Source organism: Cyanistes caeruleus, chromosome 5 (genome assembly GCF_971803275.1).
Source record: "Cyanistes caeruleus chromosome 5, bCyaCae1.hap1.1, whole genome shotgun sequence".
NCBI classification, from domain to species: Eukaryota; Metazoa; Chordata; class Aves; order Passeriformes; family Paridae; genus Cyanistes; species Cyanistes caeruleus.
Genome location: NC_141705.1, coordinates 76,258,206 through 76,276,314, shown reverse-complemented (window position 1 = coordinate 76,276,314; position 18,109 = coordinate 76,258,206). Strand labels below are relative to the sequence as shown.

Sequence of the window (18,109 nt, the reverse complement as noted above, 5' to 3'; positions counted from 1 at the left end):
AAAGAACTTTGTCATGATGGTAGAGTTGATAAAATCAACATTACTTTCACAATTATGGTATCTTGATGTCTGCTACTGAATAAAAAGGATTGACAAAGCCCTAATACACACTGAACAGTTTAAATAGTCTGAAGAAATTTCCACTGCTTTCTCTTCTTCTGTAAACAGCTGTGACATGGCTTACTTCATTTCCAGTTGTTTCAGTTTATTTTGTGTCATCTGTAGACTCCGCTGAAGGTCATCTTTGGCAGCTTCTGCAAGTAAATACTTCTGATGCAGTTGCTCGAGCTTTCTACTGTCAGATTCATGCCCTCTTTGTTCCCTGTAAATCTGAAGAGTAAACTTACATGTGAGTTTACTCCTTATTGCATCATATTTCCCCATGATTTAAAACAAAATTGAATTTCTAAAGCTGTTGGCTGCCTCTTGAAAAAGAGAAAAGATTCCAAAGATCTGGTCAGACATTTGTTTTCTGTCTATTCATCTTAACTGGAACATGTACCAGCATTCTTTTGGATTATGTTAAACATCTCTCTTATTTTTACATGTTTTAAAGAACTTTCTTTTTCAGTTTGGTGTTGCTGCTTTAAAAGACCTTCTGGTCTTTTAAAATAGATTAAATAAACAATAAATTAAAAATAGAATGCAAACAACCTTAAAGTAAAGAGATGAAAATTACAATCAAGAAAATCTACTCAAAAAATAAAATAAGAAATTAAGGGAGAAATACATGAAAAATAGGAAAAAAAATCTATGTATTTTTCCTTCTGTAAAGAGATCTTAAATGTGATGTAAAAATACATACAATTGCCTTACCTTTTCAAGTTCTTCTTCCACTGCTCTCTTTTCTCTAATGGCTCGTTCAATTTGACTCTGTTTTTCTCCACATTCCTTTTTATAAAAATAATTTTTAAATAAGATTTAATAAATCAAAATAAAAATTCAAGAAGTGCTGAAGCCAAACCCTGCCTAAAATAAATGTAATTCTTGCTGCTGCCGTGGGTGTATTTGAATGTATTCACCTGCTCATTATTTTCCCTATAGGATCATTCAATATACAGATCAAGACATGTAAATGAAACCTTTTTTTAAAAAAATGAATAAAAAGGTGCATAAGCACCAAATTCTTTTGGTCACCTGCATCATTTATTGCAAGTTCCTGGTTCATTCAGAAATATGATGTCTATGATTCACAAACTTTCTCTTGGGATACTTCATCAGCTTTCATATTAGCTTTCTTTTCTACACACACAACTCCAGATAAGCATGGAAGGCTGAGTTTCAGAGTGCATCTCCGAAATAAACAGGGATAATTAAGAAGTGCCATCACATGGGAAGTATTTTCTAGAGCACAGATCTCACTGTCGAAATGCCTGTGAACTCATCCCTGGAGACATGCAGGATGTAATGTGCTATACAGCAATAGAGGACTGTCCTACACAATTACTCATTATTCACACATTGATTGACCTAAAATACTAAATTCCAGTGGAAATATTTGATCAGCAAAGCCTAGAAGTCTTGAATGTTCTGTTACTGAGAATATTTTTATCAATCAACTCCGTACCATCTGAAGAGCTGAAATTTCTTCTGTTAGCCGAGAAACCTGCATGTTACATTGCTTCTTTGCAGTGTCTACCTGTGACCAAAACAAAACTACAAAATTAGTCCCACAAACTATTTTTCCATCTTGCTTTTTATATATACATATATATTTTTTTCTTTTTTCTTATACATATATTTATGTATGCAGTCTATAGGTGGTGCACGTATATAAAGCATGAAAATACCTGGGACCACAATAACTGACAACTCTTATGACATAAATGTTAGAAGAATTATTATTATCAATCCATACTACTTAAACTGAGGGGGTTTAGGAGAAAAAAAGCTCAAATGAAGACACCATGAGTGTCATTCACATCTTCACAGTGAAGCCTTCTCCATGCCAGTACCTGCAGAGACACCAACAGTTTTGGTTCTTGTTTAGAACACATATCTAGACAATAAATGCTGAAGAGGATGGTGCTATCAGCATGCTGTCTTGCCACTTATATTATCCAAACTCTTGTGAGAAAACTGCTTGTGATGACCATGCACCAGCAGTACTTTTTCACTCTGAGGAAAACCAAACAATCTTCCCATTCCTTATAAACATCGTAACTTACTTCCTTTCTAATTCTTGCAGCAGTATTTTCTGCAAGTTGAGACATTTCATCCTGCAGTTTTTTGATCTCTTCTTCCTTTTGTTTCTCCCCAAAGAGTGCCTAGAAGAACAAAAGAAATATGACTGATTTCAGTGCACCAAGAGAAAAACCCACACTACTCAAAAGACACCTTCTTTTCCATTTTGCTTTGGAGTAGCTGACACCGAGACTCAGTAACACTGACACTGAAAACATGTTGCACTAAATGCACATTCTTGTAAATCAGAACCACACAAAGAGTTAGTCAGTAAAGTCAGTAAATGTCTTTTTCTATTGGGACTTGGAGATTTTGGCTGAGCATGGAATTTTACAGAAGAAAGGACAGGAATCCAGAGGAAAATTTCTACCTCAATCTCATACAGGGAGAAAAAATTTTAAACACAAAGTGTTAACAGACATGTATATTAACATACATTTTTTTATTCTGTTTATTAATGGAACACTTTTTATTTTTTTCTTCTGTTCATTACATTTTCTTCCCAGTTTTAATAATTCAGGATGCTTAAGCCCGAGCAGTAAATTAAGAACTGTCTGCTTTGTTTTGGCTCCTTGAGACATATTTTTATATCATTATTTTTGGCATAAATGTTATTCTATGATAGTTTAATAACACATTGTATATAAAAAGTTTCTTCTAAGGCCTCTTCACATGTCTAGATTTCTTTCTTGATGACCCTCTATTTTCCCTGTCTCCTATGTCTTGCCTTTAACAGTTACAAATTCATAATAGAACTTTGCTTTTTTTTTCTGACATCAGTATTTGGTAAGAAACTCTGAACTCTTGTCAAAAACTTTGGAAGATTTATATTTAGGTACAGTGTAATCATTTAGATGACCTTCATCCAGGCACTCAACATATGCTTTGAAGTTTATACTTTAGGACAAGTCTGAGTGATGTGTGGTCACATCCCAGTTTTCTCTCTATGCATGACTAGTTTTAGCACAACAGACACGAAAGAAGCTACCTCATGTATCCTAAATATCCTGATTTCTAGGAAATACCTTCATCCAACGACTTACCTGACTTTTTTCTAGGTTAGCTTCTTCCAAGAGCTGTATGCAATCTTGGACTTTTGCAACAGCATCATATGTCTCACTTTCTAGACTGGCAGACTTGGCCTGAAGCTCTCTAATCTGTTCCTCCAGGGCTACTTTTTCTGTTCTCAGTTGTTCAGCATCTTTAACAGTCACACACAATCTACAAGACAGCAGAAATTTAACAATGTGATGGTTAATTAGGACACTAATCCATTCAAACTGAGCTATTAGTAAGTATCTATTCCTAAATTACTCAAAATTGCATTGTTTTCTGCTTGTTTTTGGACAGAGTACTTTGAATTTGATGATAAATCAAGTCCTAGAAAGAAAAAGAATTATAGGAGTTAACTCAAACCTCTAATCTCAGAAGATCCTTGGAAGAATCCCAGTGATATCATGGGATACATCACTGAAAATGTTCTCTATTAAACCAGAACAGAACAGCCCCAGAAGAAATAAAGTTTTCTTCTGTGGAGGAAACGGAGTAATTGGATGGGGGCAAGGAAGTTGCAGTCATAGTTCTAGAGAAAGAAAAGCAGTGGTAATTTCACAACAGCTCAGGAATTCTTATTCTTATATGACTGTCAGTACTGGCAGGCATGAGAAAGGACAAGAGATCCTCAGAGGGATCATCAAAAACATCCCTTTGTTATTTCCTAACATGTTTGCCATAAAACATACAAATATACTCTATTTTTGTAGAGTATAATTTTTGCATGTGTCCTGTTATTAAAACACAGTGAGGTCTCTTTACCTTATTTCCAACTGTTTTATACTAGACTGCATTTGCTGCAAGCGTTTGTCAGATGCTGTTTCTCTCTCCTGGGCAGATATCCTGTCTTCTTCCTGAAAAGAAAGAAAGTATTATCCAGACCTGATCTGAGCTTCCCTGAACAAAATAAAGATATACTCACATAGAACAAGCTAGGTAACAACTTGCAGTTAATTTAATGTCAGCATTCAGAAAATGACTGTCCATTTAGTTGCAACAGAAATGATTCCTTTCTCCAGAATACCTTTCTCTCCAACTGGCTGTGAAGCTTCTCTTTCAATGCCATTATTTCTTCAAGCTTCGCATTTGCTACCTGTGCATCTCTTTTGGCTTGCCTGTATATAAAAAAACCAGTTATTATAGAGGGGAAAAAAAATGTCTCCATCAAAACTTTGTCACAATGGCTGTGAAGAGCAGAAAAATTCCACAATACTGTTCTTACAGGGCTGAAGATGTTTCCCCCTTCTCCTTCTCACTATGTGGCACAGAGAGAGGAATACCAAATTCCGAAAGTCCTATGGAAATTACTTCACACATTATGAGGAAGGTGCATGCATCGGTTAAAGGAGGAGGAGTTGGCAATCAAAAACTTCAAGTGATTCAATAACTTAGGTATCATTCTTAGGTATAATTAGTCATAGACACAAAATAGAGAAGTCTTTTGCAGAATTAAACTTCACTTTTTAAAGCAACAGGACTAGGAATTTAAACAATCACTATACACTTCTGATGTTCTTTGTACTCTGAACAGTTTTCGTGGGCTGAAGGAGAAGAGGGAAAAGAAAGGAATAGTTAGTGAATCATGTTAATGACTAGTGGCTCTTCATCCTCAGTAGAAAAGTCTGTTGAAAAAAGCAACCCTCCCACTCTTCTGACATGGGAACAGAAAGACACAGAGAGCCTTCACCTGGGGTGTAACCCAATTATTCAGGCTGCATGAGGCTAAATTTAAAAACCAGTGACTGACTATCACAAAGTTAAAAGACAGCAAACACGTATTAGATTAGCTCATGCAAACTGCAGCACAAATAGTCATGAAAGAACCTGGGAAATATTTCATATTTCTAACAATCAACTTCAAGAAAATATTTCTTCTAGAAATACTGATTTTGAATTAAAGGCATAAAAGTCAAGCATACTGTACCTACATAAAAATCTTAAGTAAAATATACATAATCCAAGTGATTTTAAGCAAATACTTTATTTCAGCCCAATTAGCTGGAAAAGTTAATTTGGATACAACTTCTTTAAGAAGCAAAAACTACAATAAAAACATTATTCCTAAACACATGTTCTTCAGTGTGAGTCCAAAACTTTGACTTTAGTCAATCTGAAACATTGCATCTTTCTCCTACAATAAGTAAATTCAGGGGGACATTAAACTACCTCCTGAAAAATATTTTAGAAGTGTTGTAGAACAAAATAAAAACTCAAAAGGCAGCATAAGAAGGGAAAAATAAGAAAACACACAAATAGGTCACAAAAATCAGAACACCTTAAGTATTAAAAATGCATTTTAACAACCAAGTTGAGATTCAGATCAAATTCAGAGGTCTGCATTTTACAGGCAGCAAATTGATTCTAAAGATGCAGCTTTTATTCTTTACTGTACAATATATCTTTAAACTAATCTTGGCAAGTTATCTCTGTTTAAAAGCTTCAAGATTCTGAAATGCAGATCCATGCCCTAGCTATGCCAAGTTTCTTAATTTGTGTGTTGTATCCAGGCCATACAAACCTAATTTAAACCTCAATCCTCTAACACACAAGTTGGTTTTTTAAAAAAATCTACTTTTGCATTCCTGACTTAGTACTCTATTACCATAAATCACATAGAACTATTAAAAACATCCCAAAGGATTAGAAGTGTCTGCACCATATGCTGTATAATCCATGCAGACTACATCTTCATGTTATAGAAGCAACTGGTGAAAATATCCAGACTTCTTGGAGAAACACTGCAGCACTTTCTAGGGCTAGATAGAGCTGCTGCCATTAACTTTGGGAGAAAACCACTGTTTTTAGGGGTGCAAGGACTTTAGGCTGATCTGAGGGGAAGGTGAGCATAATCAGTGTCTGTAATTAGAGATGGATAATGACTGAATTTCTTATTTTACTCTCAGTTCATAAATCCACTGTTGAATGAAATAAAATTTTAATTTGACATCAATCATCACTAGTTAAAAGAGCAAACAGACACAGTAAACTGGCATTGAATAGACTTCAGCTGTAAACACAAATAATCATGAAATAACTTTCATTATTTCATATATTATTTAATATAATTATTTCATATAATTATTTCTCCTTTTCCTTTATATACTTCAGGAATGCAATTGACACTTCTTTTACCTTTAACTTCCAGAGAGCCTATGGTTTAGAGCTCTTTATTGGTAAGGGGTGAAAACAAATCTTATTAAAAAAATTAAAACTTGGAAGCTTGTTTGAACATTTGAATTTCAGAACTGTAATGAGTAACCATGTAACTAATTGGGTTTTGAGGACACTGCATTCTAAGCCTATCTTCAGAATCAACTGTGATGTGATACTGACATTTTTTTCTTCTTTTAAATCAAAGGTCAAATGTTGACTGTTTCAGGGAAAAGCTGAATAAAACAAAACTAACTGGAAATATGTTAGTGTCTATTTGTTAGACACTAATAATATCTAACAAACTTCAGAGATAGTCACTGAAACCATTGTAACTATTACAAATTAGCTTGTAGTACAACAAGGCACACACAGCAGCAGATGAGGAAAAGCTATAGAAAAGATTTTTTAATCTGCCTGGTTTATACCTCAGTTGCTTTCGTAGCTTCTCTAGTTCCACATCTTGTTCTGTCACAGTTTTCAGAAACTGCTGATTGGTCTGTGAAATAAAAAGATATTTGTAACATGTTTGTTACAGTGTTGAAAATGTTATACATTTTACACATGCCTTACACTGAGATAGTCAAGATGACCACAATGGCAGGCAGCACTCAAAATGCACAACATTCTCCTTTGCTCTCCCTCTCCTATTAATTGCTAATGTTCTTCTTGCTTTTTTTGACTGTTGCTAAGAATTGTTTTCAGGCACTTCCTGTTGCTGGTGGACACGAATATGAAACAAGGGTTCTTTATTGCAAGCAGCCAAGGTTTATTTTCAGGAGGCAAAAAAACCTCTATTTCAGGGTTTTCAACCATTTTTATAAGGTGTTCAGATACAGGTTAACCTGACTGGTACAAGGAACTACACCTCTCTCATCCCACTGGTGGGACAAGAGAAAAACACTCTCAGAACATCAGTGTCATTGTTTTGAGAACTAAAACCTTATTTACAGAACCATCCTTGAGAGAGAAAAGTTTCCCAAAAGATTTTGCCGTGGGAAACAGATCAGCCACTGAGAGCCTGAAACTCTCTCAGGTTCAGAAAATCATGTCCACAACTTCCTACTTCTAAAATATCTATTCTGAGTGCTAACAGCTCATTTCAAGACCCTTACGGAGTACCCAAAGTAGAAACCCCATCTTGCCCACATTTATTATTTTGGTTTCATTAATATCAACAAAATGTCAGATTAATTGAACTCAGATAATCAAAGAGATCTTTCTGTGAATTTCTGAAGCTTACTTCAGTTTTTACTACCCTAAATATTTTAACATCAGCAGTGAACACTCTTGCCTCAATACTGAATCTCATTTCCAGAGCATGCATAAATATGCTGAACAATTCCAACCTGAGCACATTTAGGAAACACAGCTGTTTTATCACAATAAAAAACGTGACTAATTAATGTGCCTCCTCACTTCCTATTTTTCAGTTTGTTAGTTCAAAAAAAGGGCTTGCTGCTTTATCCCATGACATCTTCATCCTTTCGGTAACAGATGGTGCCAAATGTTTTTTGGATAACGCAAACAAATGGATTATCTTAAATATTGTCTTAGTTCTTTTCTCTGATGTGAGGAAAAAAGATTTCAGTGATAAAAAAACAAGAAGGGACTGTTAGAGTAGGTTAGGAGTGTTTTTGCACTCCATTATTCAAAACAAACACTCACCAAAAAAAAAAAAAATCATAAAGGAATCAAAACCAAAGCTGCTCAGTCAAGAACTTCACCCCCTCTTTCACCTCAATTTTTCCACAAAAAGCTACTTGACAGTTTCTACTAAAACTGCCTGTCAAGTTTGGAAGGCCTAGGCTAAAGCTTATTAACTAAAAAGTCTCACAGTGATGTGGATAAAGCTCTCAAAGGTTATTAGAGCTCAGAAAAATGTGCATAAAGGTGACAAAGACACTAAAGACAGCAGTACCAAAACAGGAGTGGATAAAAATGTGCCAGAGCTATCACATGCAAGAGGGCATAATTTCAAAAAATGTTTCCTTTGTGAAAGAGGTTTTTGAATGTGTGAAGTACACTAGCCACATACTGTAATTCAGCTGAAAGTGTAAAAGAAAGAGCTCACAGAAAACTAAAAGCAGCCCTCTCAACCACCTTGACCTGGTGTTTGGAGTTCAGGAATAAAGCCATCACTGCTCCCTGGTTGATGGAGAAGTTTGCAAATTTGAGTGACACCAGGTATGTGTGAAGGTCTTTTTGCTTTGGTTTTGTAGTTTGAGGGTCTAGTAGGAAAATAAATAAATTACTGGTTCACTGTTCAGAAGGTTTTACTCACCAATTCTATTTTCTCCTTGGCCATGTGCAGCTGGCGAGTCAGCTGCTGAAAGCTAGTCAGTTGATCCTAAAAAGAGAATTCAGTTTCTTATAAATATTATAGTCAGAAAGAGTGAATAATTAGAAAGCTTCATAGTCAACTGAAAACATTAAAAAAAACACCAACTATACATGTAGCAGGAAATTCAGTGTGTCTTCATAGACTTCAGCTAGGTTGTTTTTGGCTGTTGACCTCATACCCCATAAAATTAGATTAACTATTGACCTATCTAATTTTTACTGGGTCACAAACTGCCTCCTTCTAAAACTCACATGCACTTATTTTCAAAACATGAGAGTACACATGAGCAGTGCTTTTAAAGAGACACACAGGCTGTGATGCTACTGCAAGCACTTTTGCTAAGCAAAGTAAACAGACATGTACCCGTTAATTAAAAAATGCCTGTTATGGACATTTTCATTTGCTCTTTGCCATACTGGATGTCTTGTGTGAATAAAAAAACAAATAAAAAATGCTTAGTTAAGTTCTTGAGTCTCTGAACATGAACTCTATCATTCTTAGGAAAACTAGCATAACTCAGAAAAACCATCTGCAGCATGCAGATGTTTCTCTCTCTCCAGAGCAGAGACAGGACTTAAGTCCCTGAGCTGAAAATATCTTCTAATTGTGCTATCAGTCTCAAGGCCAAGGATATGCTAGAAACCTATTCCTGCCACTCCCTTATCTACTACATCCTTAGTAGGATACTAAGGACTACTATACATAAGGACTGCAGTCCTTATGATACCCCACCTCTCCTCCATGCCTTCTGCCAATTCTAATTCTACCTGACCTTAGCTATTTCTATTTACCTCTGACAGCTGTTTGCTTCATTGAAAGCTAAACCTAAAATAAAAGTTTATTTAACTGGAGAGCTGTTTTCTCTGGGAGACCAGTAACCTTTAAGAATAAAAGGCTGCTTAGCCTTGTTTCTGTCATGGTGGCATTAACATGCACCAAAAATTTAGTGACTAATAAAAAATTGAATCTGGAAGCCCTAAACCCTCCATCAGCTACCAAAGACTCTCTGTACTCTAGTATGTATGTGATTAGAAACTGACAATACAAGACAAGAAATCTAACAGAAGAAACAGGAGCAGAAAGCTAGAACTACATAAAGGTAAGAGTCCTTTTAACTATTCATTGAAATAATTAAGGAACTTGACAGAGTACAACAGCTGCACAGACACTTATCCTGTTTCTCAGAGAAGATCACATTGTCAAGGTGAATTTAATACCACAAAAAAACAAAATCAGTGAAAAAATGTTTCTGAGGTGAGCTGAAGCTGTGCTCATAAGTCAAGTGTGTTTGAAAATAGAAAGGAAATATTAAAAGAATTTGTAGGTTCTCTCCTAGAAATACATGTAGAAAAGTACATAAATACATCAAGTTTCTATTCTTCACACACTGAGCATCTTTTACATAGCTCATCAGAGCAGAACTGCATTTCTAAGAATTTCCTGAAAGGCCTTCCCCAGACTCAGCAGAAGAGAAACAGGCTGCTAAATGGAAGCTAGCATTAGGCAAAGACTAGTGAACTTGATTTTTCACCTGTTTACTTCTTTACTAAATAACAACAGGAAATGGTGACTACTTTTCCAACTATTCAAACACAGGAGAACAGATAGACTTTCACCTCAGAATTCAGAAATCTTAAGCAACTTTTTCAGATGTTTTACTGTCCTGATTGATTTCCAGCCATGCAATTCAAACACAGAATTATTTACATGCACATTTTGTGTACACACATATATATGAAAAAAAAAAAGAGAACAAAAATAAATGAAAATTACATTCTGCTTTTTCCTCTCACTCATGAGAATCTGTGTTTTAGTCAGGCACTCCTGGTACTGCTGCTGAAGTCGATCGTGCTCCAGTGACAACATCTGCCAGCGCTCAACTGCTTGGTCTTTTTCCTAATTTACAGAACAATATTCTATTATAGCACATTTGTCTTCATCTATCATTGTCTAAAAAGACAGGTCTTAACTTCTATTTTGAAGAAATGCCATTACCTATACTTTTCTTCGCACTTTTTTAAAAATTTAAATTCAAGTATAGAAAAATAGATGCTTGGAAGTTCAAATCCCACTTCCAGTTTTTTGCCTTTTTTTTTTAAGAGCTCAAACTTTGACAGTTCTTTAAAGTAGGCCTACAATATAGATACTATTCAAATAACAAAATTCAGCTGTCAAATCCAACTTAATCATACACAACAATTGATACATTTTAATAAATTGAACAAAATTTGCTTGTATTTTCAGGTTTAGATACTATTTTCTATACTCCATACTCCCTCCTCATATCACATTACAATAGTTTTGATTAAAACAACAAGTTACTGCAAAAAGCTTGAATTCAGCAAAATATTTAATGGAGTTGCTGATCATGAGTTCAACACACGGATCAAGTCAACAAGGTAAAATTATTGATGCAAATTATTATTAAAGAATATTTTATGAATCTGGGAAAGGAGTTTCCTCAAGTCTAAGTAAAAGAGGGGCTCAAAACAGCCTCAAGGAACTCTGACCAAATGATTTCTGAATCAAGAAATAAAACAGCCTCCCCATATCTGCCAAGGCACAACAAGAGAAACAAAGCAATATAAATATTTAATCTCACACACTTGCTTTTCCAGCTGTAGTTGCTCTTGAAGGGCTCTCACTGTGCCTTCATCTGCAGGAATATCAGTTTCCAGATGCACGAAAGGAAGAGCCTCCAGTTGCTTCTCAAGAGGCTCTTTCAACTCTGCATGCAGCCTGAAATTCAGTGAACGAAGTTCAGCAAGGTATTTCTTTAAAAGGGATTGTTTTGACAACTGAAATACACTGTACCACCTGCACATACTACTTCCTTCCAAGTCAAATTTAAATCTATTTTCTATAAACAAAATGGACAGTTTGAAATAAGTTTCACATCCAGTTCTTTTCGTGACATTGTAAAATCTCCTATACCTGGTGCTGTAATCTGTATTAAGCGCATAAAGACTCTAACATTAGGATCCTGAATCTACATAGTAGAAGATTTCAAAGATTTCAAGGTCCTAGAAAAAAAGGCTTTTTAATGTCTATAAATCATGAGAAACAGTAGTAGCAACATGACAGGGCAATTATTTACCTTTCATTTTCCTCGGTGACTTCTTCCAATTTTAGCGTCATCTCACCCATTTGTGCCTGACACAAAGACATGCAAGAGTAAGCACTCATTTAAGTTACACAAACTCTGGTAGCACTGCCATCCTGTATTTCTGACTGACACTGTAAATGATGGACAATTTAATTCAGCATAATACAGCAAATGAAAGTAATTTCTTTTCTAAGGCAAGTCGCAGGATGCCACTTGAATTTAACAGCTGCCAAGTCCTGTTACACCTCAGCATTTGGAAGTTATTACAGATGTTAAACTTAACCTTTTGAAATCCTCATGGCTCTTACAGATTGATTTTTAATTAACTCAGGTTTTTAGGGATAGAGTAGATAACTCATCTTTCATGCTGCAAGCATTTGACAAAAGTTTAGTCAAACTTAGTTTTAACCGAGGAGAAACTCCAGTTATATGAATCAAACTGGCTGTTTTGTTGACTAGTGCAAGGAAACTGTAGTGCTTCTGCTGCCTTCTGAAACTGATCAAGCTTGAAGACTATTTGCAAAATCTGTATGATGGACAGATCAAACAAATTAAGTGCATTAAACCAAAACCAATGTGTAACTTCTGCATGAAAACCACAAACAAAAATTTCTTTGTATGCCACAAGTTTTAATATTGCTTCATTTTCAGTTGTGCCATGAAGCATTAAAAATTTTCATTTCATGTGGCTGAAAGGAGGATGGTTCCACTCCACCTCAACCCCCAGGATTACACTGTTGAAACGTGGACAATCTCCCAAGGTTTTCACAGAAAGCTCTCCATTCATCCCCTTGAGGCAGCCTGCAGTCCAGCAGCTTTGTGAAGCATGACAAAAACCAGTGCCCTACGTATTGACACCACTGAACGAAGATCCAGTCTGAAATGTTAGCAATGCCCATACCTGATAAAGCTGCAGCTGCTCTTTCATTTCAGCCACGCGTTTACCATACTCTGTGAATAGAGCTGACAGGCTAAGAAGTTGAAAAACATGCTCAGAATCAGTTTTGTAAATGCTGAAATGCTCTGATAATTAACTAGTTTTAAAGAGTCCTTAATCTAGAGGCCAGAACAGTCACTTCTCTTGAGTTCCAAGTCAACATTCCCCAGAATCAAATGAACAAATTTAATCTTTTAAATTATGATCACTAACAGCAAGGGTCCGACATAACAGAAGTGGAACACATAATGGGACAGTATAAATGACCATTAATACAACATTAATATTTCACAGATTCACACAGAATCCCAAATATTAAAATAGATTTCATTGCTGTTTTCACATACAATAGCAGAGTGGCCTACAAGACAATGCAGAACAGTGTAGGTCTAATTCTATGTTTTTTTTCCTCCTAATCTTTTCATAATTGATAGAAATTCTCTGAAAATTCTATATTAAAAGCTAAGAATAAAGGCTGCGTTGTTTTTGTAAGAGGATCATGATCATGAAACCATTTACTGATAGACAACTGTTAGTTTGTGTCAGAAAAGCATTTTTAAAGACATCCCCCGATCTCAACAGACAGCAGTTACCTATGGTATCCAGATCAGTGCAATCTCACCAAAACTTTTGTTTATTCTCACAAAGAGAATTCCTTCATTCATCTCTCATCCTTTAGTTTACAGCTTGTAGAAGCAAAGTAATTTAATTTCTGAATAAACACAATACCACCTAAAAACAACTTTTACAGTAACACCTCTACAGACATGTGTCCACAAGAGCCAGTTCACCTGGATATTTACATTCCTATGAGCACATGACAATTTCCTTCAAATACACTGCAGTATTCCCACTTGGCACTGGGAATAGGTTACCTTTGGTCCATCATCCTGGATCCTGATGCTCCATCACCAACATGGGCATGCTCCTGTAATGGAATAATAATCTACTCTTCAGTAATTGCACATACATGTAGTTAGTTTTAAATTTTTATATGAAATCCAAAACTGTCCGTACAAAATATGCCACAGAATCACTTTCAGGTTTATGATCAAAAACCCTCGAGTGCTGGTCCAATATGAAAAAAATAAGGATTTTTTTTTTTCCTGGACATGCTCTTATCTAAAGTATAATTACATCCGAGGGAAAATTGACTCAATCTTAAAAGAACAACCATAGGTTTTTGTAAGCACTTGGTTCATTTCCATGCATCTCAGCATCAGGAAGGTGCTGAAGCCCTAGCTTCTGCACAAGCTTTCAGACAGGCTTATGGTACACCCAGCACAAAAAGTTACATGAGACCAATCTCTTAGATTAGGGAAGACTATAAAAGTGAAAAAGTATACTAAATTACAAATCAAGGGCTCTTTCAAGGACAAAACATTTAGAAATGCACCAAAAATACCATAATTCACCGCCAGGGCAGTTTTTTTCTGCTGTTGCTATGTTGTATGATGGACTCAAAACAGGGTCAGACAACACTGAAGTGAGCTGTGCTCCATATTTGGAAATTTGTTTATCACAAAACATCATTGAAAAAAATTTTTACTACTTCCACCCCTGCATCACATACCTGTTCAGCAGTAGCTCTCAGAACCTCATTGGTTTCATAGTGTCCAAGTGCCATTTTTAGCCTCTGATCTGAAAAACACCACGTTTGAGAATCATGGCTATCATCTACAGGCCTCTGACCACACAAATGGGACTGGCAGTCAGAAACACTTCTAACAATATAATGCTTTGAGGGGAAAAAAAATTAGCTTCTAAAATTATTCTATTTAGCACAACTGTTTAAAAAAAAAACCCAGGACTTGAAAAAACCTACAGGAATTGTAATAATAACAATAATAATGAATTCCATTCCTTTCACATTCTGTTTTCTTTAAGAAATATTTTTGATCTGTTTTGTAAGAATCTGAGTAACACTTTTGTAGCTGGAATGGGTAACAAAGAAGAAAAAAGAATTTGGGAATGCAATGACTATGTTTTGATTTAAACAACTTTTGTCTATTTTTCTTGATACATATCCTATGATTCTTTTTGAAACTTCTAAAGGAGGATACAGGGAAAAGACAGTGGGGATAGAAAGGAGGTGACAGCAAAGGAATGTCAAGAAACAGGAAGGGGAAAGCTGCTGCCCCTAAAAGACAAAGGATGTGTGAGATGCCATAGGTGCAAAAAAGGGGCATATTTTAAGCATCACTCACAGAAGCTCCCTTTAGACACTAAAGCATTAAATACATTCTGAAAAAAGTTCGGCATGTATCACAAAAGTATGTAATGGAATGGAGGATTATTATTTGTAGGTCTGGTTACTAAGACTTCAAAAAGCATTCAGGTAAAACTCAACCTTCTTTACAGCTACATATTTAACAAAACAAACACTCTACAACATTAAATATAATACTGCTTAGAGAATCTTCTTTCATATATATTACAAATATTCAGTGTTTTAGAACTTTGATTTCACATTTGTGGAGCAAGAGAAACATCAATCCATGTATCAGGCTCAGAGTAGGCCTAAAACAACTTAGGGCTCAGCTGGCATAGAAGCCAACTTCAAATCTGTCTTTTAGCACCTGTGAAAATGTACAAATTTTAGTCTGAGTTCTACTTAGATTCTAAAAACTTATAAAGTAAGCTACAGCCAAAATAAATACATATGAAAAGGCAACATTCCAATATTTGAAAAAGCATAATTTGTTCACGTCACAGCGTAATAAATACTCTTGCAAAGCTCCAGAAAGACACAGATTTTTGAACCATAATGACTGAGTTATCTCAGACAGAAGCATTTCAGCTACTGAAATCCTCGGAATCAGGAGCTGGAAATCTTTCACCTTTGGCCACATGAAACTTGGTACCGGTGAAATTCTGAGGTCTGAGCGATGCACAGCTGCAAACACTGCATGCACCGTGAGCTGGTCTGGCTGCTGTGCTGCCAAGTTTTCCTGCAGCACTGATGAGGGACAGTGACAACCCATCTCCAACTTACGGGAATACAAACTCAGCAGAAACAAATTGTTTTGGCCAGTTATTTCTTGGTGAGTAATTGAGATGTGCTCTGATTACGGCATATTAAGCTATATTAAGCCCATCAAGAAACACATAATTTAAAATATCGGTTTTAGTCCGTAAATTTCACGAATAACTGGCAAAAGAGCTTTCAAGTGCTAGCAAAACATTGGAAACGCCGTGGTTTCATAACTAGAGAGGCATTCACACAAAACCGCATGTGTTTCTGGCCATTACCCTCATTAGCAGCTTTTAATTACCGGTGTTTAGCTAACTAAAAGCATCACCCATGCTGTTCCCCGCTGCAGCGAACGCTGGGAAAGCTACGAAATACAAACCCTCACTGCTAAGGAATACAAACCCTCGCTACCGACACTCACCCGGCCGTGCCTTGCTCCGAGCTTTCCCCAAACAAACTCCACGAAGCCCCGGGGGAAAAGCCGCTCGTCCGGCCGCCGGCGGGGCGGGGAGGGAAGCGGAAGGCGGCGGCAGGAGCTCCCCTCAGCCGCCGGTGCCCCGGGGCGGGGGCGGCGAGGAGAGCCGCCCCTCCGCTGCCTCCCCGCAGCCCCGGTGCCAGCACCGCCGCTTGGGAAGGACGCAGCCCCGCTACCAGCGGACCCACGGCCCGCTCCAGGGCCCCGCGGCGTGGCCCCACAAGCGGCGAGGGCCGGGGAGGGCCCGGCCGCTGCCGCCCGCCCTCAGCGCCGGGCCCGGCCGCCAGCACCGCCCCGTCACGTGGAGAGCGGACGTGGAGCGGCGCTGAGGCGGAGGCGAAAGCGAAAGAAATGCCCGGTTATAAACTTTCCGTCACGGGGTTGTGGGTTAAAGGTGGGCGCTGAGGCGTTTAAACTTCCCTTCAGGAAAAAAATCAGTGCGTGGCCGGAGAGGCAGAGCGGGGAAGCGGGAGCGGTGCGGAGCCCTCTGGGAGCCGGTGCCCGTCGGAGGCTGCAGCCAGGCGGGGATCGGCCGCTTCTGTCAGGGAACCAGCGATAAGAGGAGAGGACACAGCCTGAGGCTGCATCTGGGGAGGGTCAGGTTGGACTTCAGGAATAATTTCTTTATAGAAAGGGTGGTTGGACTTTGGAACGAGCTGCTCAGGGAGTTGGTGGAGTCGCCGTCCCTGGAGGTGTTTAAGGAAAGGCTGGTTTGCAGTGACTGCAAATGAAAGCTTCAGCTAGTTGCTTAATTTTCTTGTGTCTCAGACATTAAAGGTTTTTCCCTCAGTCTCTTTTTCTGATGTTACTAAATCCTCTTCAGTTCATGTAGTGGAGACTGTTTTGTTTATCTGTTCTCTCGATAAATACTTCTGGTGGTTTTGGAAGGTATTTCTTGAGATGTATGTTTGAAAAGCCTTAAGCTTAATGAGACTTGAGACTCATTCGTAACCCTGCGGGTATAAAAACTGTGAGAAGCAGCATTTATGTAACTGTTCATTTAGTTTTTTTACAAAGCTAATCTGTTTCAGTTCTGATGTCTAAAAACACGATTTGATAATTGAATTTATACCAATGTGTGTGGGTTTTTTTTTCCTGGGCAACCAAATGGCAGTTCGTGCAGTGTTGGAATCTGAGATCTTTGACAGAACTTTCCTTTTTCATTTTTTGTAGTATCTCAAGATGGAATTTAGAATTAAACACACGTGGGATGGTTTGCCTGTGAGCCATGAGCCGGTTTCAATTGGGCTGAGGCCGGATAATGAAGGACTACTGATGGAAGTTCATGCTCCTTTCTTTAATGACCCTCCAGCACCACCCGGAGAGCCAGGAAAACCTTTTGGTGGACTGTGGGACTATGAGGGTAAGTGTGACTCTTCTGCAAACGTATCTGGCTTCTGTAGACACTGATGTTCTCTTTTTGATATGCCTGGTCTTTTTTAAAGAGTCTCTGATGGTTGGGGTTTTTTTTTGTTGTTGTTGTTTTTTTTTTTTTTTTCCAAAAAAAACCCCAAAACTGGTGTTCAGTGATCTGGGTTGATTTCAATAATTTTGAAGTTGACTTCCTGATCCTATCAATGGGATATGCACTCAAACTTACTGTTTGGGTTACTGATATAACTCATGCACTATCAGAGGCTTGACATATTTGAATATCAAAATAATTTTGTGGTATATATATATATAGATATGTTTTTTAAATGCCCTTGTGGAAGGAGAAGTGAAATCCTAAAGATAGATTCTGTTTTGCTTTCAAGAAGTACAGGGTTTTAATTGTTTTTCCAAAATTCCTTTGAGGAATAGGAAGGTGTGAAACATAGAAATTACACCTCATGAAATGCAGTTCAAAATAATTGTACCCAAATGGAATGGGGAAAATTCTCTTA

At 37.2% G+C, this 18,109-nt stretch overlaps 2 protein-coding genes across 19 annotated transcripts in view; one reads left to right on the top strand and one right to left on the bottom strand.

Moving 5' to 3' along the window:
* SCLT1 (sodium channel and clathrin linker 1) overlaps positions 1 to 16,526 on the bottom strand; it is a 33,898-nt gene extending 17,372 nt beyond the window's left edge. The window contains exons 1-16 of one of the 2 annotated variants that reach the window (XM_086890510.1): positions 16,170 to 16,526; positions 14,348 to 14,415; positions 13,650 to 13,702; positions 12,739 to 12,808; positions 11,829 to 11,884; positions 11,338 to 11,470; positions 10,505 to 10,627; positions 8,672 to 8,737; positions 6,816 to 6,886; positions 4,262 to 4,352; positions 4,000 to 4,091; positions 3,228 to 3,405; positions 2,169 to 2,267; positions 1,568 to 1,639; positions 817 to 891; positions 185 to 330 (exon numbers count right to left, since the gene is read on the bottom strand). In XM_086890510.1, coding sequence (XP_086746636.1) covers positions 185 to 330; positions 817 to 891; positions 1,568 to 1,639; positions 2,169 to 2,267; positions 3,228 to 3,405; positions 4,000 to 4,091; positions 4,262 to 4,352; positions 6,816 to 6,886; positions 8,672 to 8,737; positions 10,505 to 10,627; positions 11,338 to 11,470; positions 11,829 to 11,884; positions 12,739 to 12,808; positions 13,650 to 13,702; positions 14,348 to 14,401 — 1,379 coding nt within the window. In that variant the 5' untranslated portion in view covers positions 14,402 to 14,415; positions 16,170 to 16,526. The remainder of the gene's footprint in view (positions 1 to 184; positions 331 to 816; positions 892 to 1,567; positions 1,640 to 2,168; positions 2,268 to 3,227; positions 3,406 to 3,999; positions 4,092 to 4,261; positions 4,353 to 6,815; positions 6,887 to 8,671; positions 8,738 to 10,504; positions 10,628 to 11,337; positions 11,471 to 11,828; positions 11,885 to 12,738; positions 12,809 to 13,649; positions 13,703 to 14,347; positions 14,416 to 16,169) is intronic. The other variant, XM_086890511.1, reaches the window with a different exon arrangement.
* C5H4orf33 (chromosome 5 C4orf33 homolog) overlaps positions 16,480 to 18,109 on the top strand; it is a 39,090-nt gene continuing 37,460 nt past the window's right edge. For 7 of the 17 annotated variants that reach the window (XR_015287277.1, XR_015287276.1, XR_015287271.1 and 4 more), the window contains exons 1-2: positions 16,480 to 16,617; positions 17,397 to 17,586. Coding sequence is in view for 4 of the 17 variants with exons in the window: in XM_023926583.2 (XP_023782351.2) it covers positions 17,406 to 17,586 (181 nt within the window). In the remaining 13 variants the exon portion in view is untranslated. Of the gene's footprint in view, positions 16,825 to 17,396; positions 17,587 to 18,109 lie in introns of all 17 variants that reach the window. The other 10 variants (XR_015287278.1, XR_015287279.1, XR_015287274.1 and 7 more) reach the window with 2 other exon arrangements.